The sequence below is a fragment of the Oryzias latipes genome, chromosome 1 (genome assembly GCF_002234675.1).
Source record: "Oryzias latipes chromosome 1, ASM223467v1".
Lineage (NCBI taxonomy): Eukaryota > Metazoa > Chordata > Actinopteri > Beloniformes > Adrianichthyidae > Oryzias > Oryzias latipes.
In genome coordinates, this window is record NC_019859.2 from 25,347,308 (window position 1) to 25,350,882 (window position 3,575).

Genomic DNA, 3,575 nt, shown 5'->3' on the forward strand with positions numbered 1-3,575 from the left:
CTGAATTGTGTTGAAAGCACTGGAGAATTAAAAAAACATGACTCTCACAGTGCTCCCAGGGGCCTCCAGGTGAGACAGGGCCCGATGCTGCAGGTAGATGATGGCGTCATCCACCCCGATGCCTGGTCGATATGCAAACTGCAGCGGGTCCAGTGCTGAGCTCACCTGAGTGCGGAGATGGCTGAGGATGATCCTCTCCATAGCCTTCATCAGGTGGGAAGTCAAGGCGACAGGTCTGAAGTGGTTCGGTTCCGTAGGACGAGGTACCTTTGGAACCGGAACCAGGCAGGAAGTCCTCCAGAGGACTGGTACCTTCTCCAGTCTGAGGCTCATATTAAATATGAACAGCATCACCACACAGAGCTGGTCTGCACACTCCCTGAGGAGCCTGGAGGTGATGCTGTCAGGGCCTGTTGCCTTCCTGGCCTTTGTTCTCCTTAACTCCATCCTAACCTGATTCAGGGTGAGGCAGAGGGGGGTTGGAGGATGGGTGGGCGGTGGCTGGTCTGGTGCTGTGAGTCGTTGGGGGGGTCCCTTTGCTTCTGTTGGAAGAAGGGGAGAGTGGACTGAGTGGTGCTGAGGTGGTAACAGCTGCAGCTGGGAGGAGACGCCTGAGCTGAAAAGGTGTGAAGAGGGGGCCGTGTGGGTGGAGACTGGGGGCTGGGCAGAATCAAATCTATTAAAGAACAGGTTCAGTTCATTTGCCCAGGCTTGGTCACCTGTGACCTGGCGACCATTTCCAGCCTCAGCATGTCCTGAGATGTGTTTTAGACCCCTCCACACATCACGGATGTTGTTATGTTCTTTCGCTGCTCCAGCTTCTTCCTGTAGCAGTCTTTGCACTTCCTGATCTTATATTTCAGGTCCCTCTGTACTCTGCGTACTCCTTGTCCCCAGAGAGAAAAGCCCTCTTCTTTTTATTTAGGAGGGTCTTCAGCTCAGGAGTGACCCAGGGCTTATTGTTGGAAAAACACTGCACTGATTTTGTTTGCACTGTGTTTTCCACACAAAAATTCACATAGTCCGTGATGCAGTCAGTAAGACTGTCAATGTTCTCCCCATGTGGACTGCAGAGAACGTCCCAGTCTGTGGTGCTAAAGCAGTCCCTTAGTCACTCTGTTACCTCCTCAGTCCAGATCTTCACCGTTTTAATCTGTGGTTTCTGCTGTTTCACCAATGGAGTGTACCCAGAGGAGAGATGGACCAGGTTGTGATCAGAGCGTCCTAAAGGGGGGAGGGGGGCAGAAGCATATGCATTCTTGATGTTAGCATAGAAAAGGTCCAGAGTTTTTTTGTCCCTCGTATGACAGTTCACATACTGGGTGAAGTTGGACAGGGTGGCGGAGAGGGGGGTGCATGCATGGTTAAAGTCCCCAGAAATCAGGATCAGGGCCTGCGGGTGTTGTGTCTGCAGCTGTGACACGGTGCTGTGCACGCGCTCACAAGCGACAGCAGCGTCAGCCGACGGAGGGACGTAAACAGTCACCACCAGCACATGGGAGAACTCCCGTGGAAGGTAGTACGGCCGAACGCTGACTGCCACCAGTTCAATGTCCTTGCTGCAGTTCTGTTCTTTCACAGTGATGTGGTTCGGGTTACACCACCTGTCATTCACGAACACCGCCAGACCACCGCCTTTCTTCTTTCCGCTCTGCGCCGCGCTCCGGTCCGCCCGCACCAGCATGAATCCAGTAACTGAGACCACGGAGTTTGTCATGTCCTGGTTGAGCCACGTCTCGGTGAAACACAGCAGGCTGCTCTCACGGTACACCCGCTGCAGACGCATAAGCGCTGTTAGCTCGTCCAGCTTGTTAGAGAGCGCGCGGACGTTTCCCATAATAACGGATGGTAAACATGGCTTGTACCTCCGTCTTCTCTCCCGGCGTTTAACTCCAGCTCTGCAGCCTCGTCGTTTCCTCTGTATTTCAGCTGGAACATCTGGCTTTCCAGCGAGGAGAATCTCAACTCGTCCAAGAGCTAACAGCTGATCTCGAGTGTAAACAATGGAGCTGCATCCTAACGGATCCTCCGAGGCCGGTTCAAAAAGTTGAGAAGAAATAAAAAAAACAAAAAAGCAAAAGTAATAATGTTCCTGTCCTTTGACGCAGAACTTCGTAATAGTTGTTGAAAAATACAAAAAACACAAATAAGTTGGAAGAAAATATTAAAAAACGCAAAGTAAGGAAAACAAAAAGGTAGAGCTGCCCAGATAAGCTGCCACACACGCGGCGCCATGGTAACCATGCACCATTTTAAATGGGAGAATTGCATTATAATACGTGCAAGTAAATTTACTGCTTTAGGAGGATCTTTTTTGACACTCAATTTTATTTTGAAAGAAATTAGAATGTGCTGATGTCAAATAAAAATAAATCAAAACTGTTAGATAGCTTACTGAAAAATATAACACTGTTATAGTTTAATTATTGTAAACATGTAAAAGCTCCATGCTATATCCAAATGTACTGAGATTTTGCCGCTCTCACTTAGTTTTGTCCTCAAGAAAATGGACCAAATGGTTCTTTTAGAGGTTGCAGACCCCTGGTTTAGCTGTTGCATTAATAACATAATTCAAAGTATACATACTCTACACCAGGGGTGCTCATTACGTCGATCACGATTGACCGGTTGATCTTCAAGAACATGAGGGTAGATCGCAGGTCAGCAAAGATAAATAGCCCAAAAAAATGTACTTTCTAAAAAATCCACCAGCCAATCAAAATCCTCACTCAGAATACGGGACATGATTGACATGCAGAACGGCCAATCGCACATCTTCTGAAACATACGTCACTGCCCATGCGTGTGTCAGGTTGGGGGGGCTGGTGAGCATGAAGGACCCAAAATGCAGAGACGGGAGGCACACGGTTCCAGGGCAAGGGGTTTATTCACAAACAAATGGTCGGACATCACAGTCGTGGCAAAAAAAAGGCCGGCGCTGCATCGCCAGAGTGTGTCTGCCACGGGGGGGGGGGGGGGGGGGGGACACCGGAGCTGACCCCTCTTGATGAGCGACTGGCGGCAATAATTGGGGAATCCCTTTTAAGTGGAGTGGTGACTGAGGCGGAGGGGGACACCGACGCGCCAGATGCACCGGTTGACACCCCACCAAAAGCCCGCAGAGGTCCAACAGGACGGCTCGAGGAAGTCGGAACCGGCTCATAAGCCACTCGTCCTTGTTTGCCAGCAAGTCTTCTTGCTGTCTAAAGATGCGTTCACTCCGAAGTCTTCCATTTGCCACATCTTCTAAGAGCGCAAGATCAGCCATTGTGCGTCATTACGCATTGTGATGGGGCATTTTATTTCCCTCCATTTAATTACATCTGACAAGCTACAGATGTAATAGTAAAAGGTGGTTCAATTTTATAGGGAGATAGTCCCGATCCACCGATACCAGCACTCTGCCCTGTTCATGTTCTTCATAGGCTTCTCTACCGACAAGACTATTTTGCTGACATGTTAAATAAAATAAAAAAACAATAGTTACAGCTTGGCTTTTCGAAGAGTGGCAGAATAATCCACTGGCCATGTGGTTGGAACTGGCAGTGTTCCAGGTTCATCCAGCTGGTCAGTCT

General features: G+C 49.3%; 1 protein-coding gene across 1 annotated transcript; it reads right to left on the bottom strand.

Annotated features, from left to right (window-relative positions):
• Positions 1-930: 930 nt before the first annotated feature.
• On the bottom strand, positions 931-2,868 carry LOC111947981. Its single transcript, XM_023959080.1, has 2 exons — positions 1,866-2,868; positions 931-1,774 (listed from the first exon to the last, which is right to left on the bottom strand). Exon 2 carries the CDS (start codon positions 1,715-1,717, stop codon positions 1,112-1,114), a length of 606 nt encoding a protein of 201 aa, XP_023814848.1. The 5' UTR covers positions 1,718-1,774; positions 1,866-2,868; the 3' UTR covers positions 931-1,111.
• Between the last annotated feature and the right edge of the window lie 707 nt (positions 2,869-3,575).

Bases quoted from the DNA above. Each gene is read 5' to 3' on its own strand.
- LOC111947981 (XM_023959080.1), bottom strand. From the start codon at position 1,717: ATGACAAACTCCGTGGTCTCAGTTACTGGATTCATGCTGGTGCGGGCG.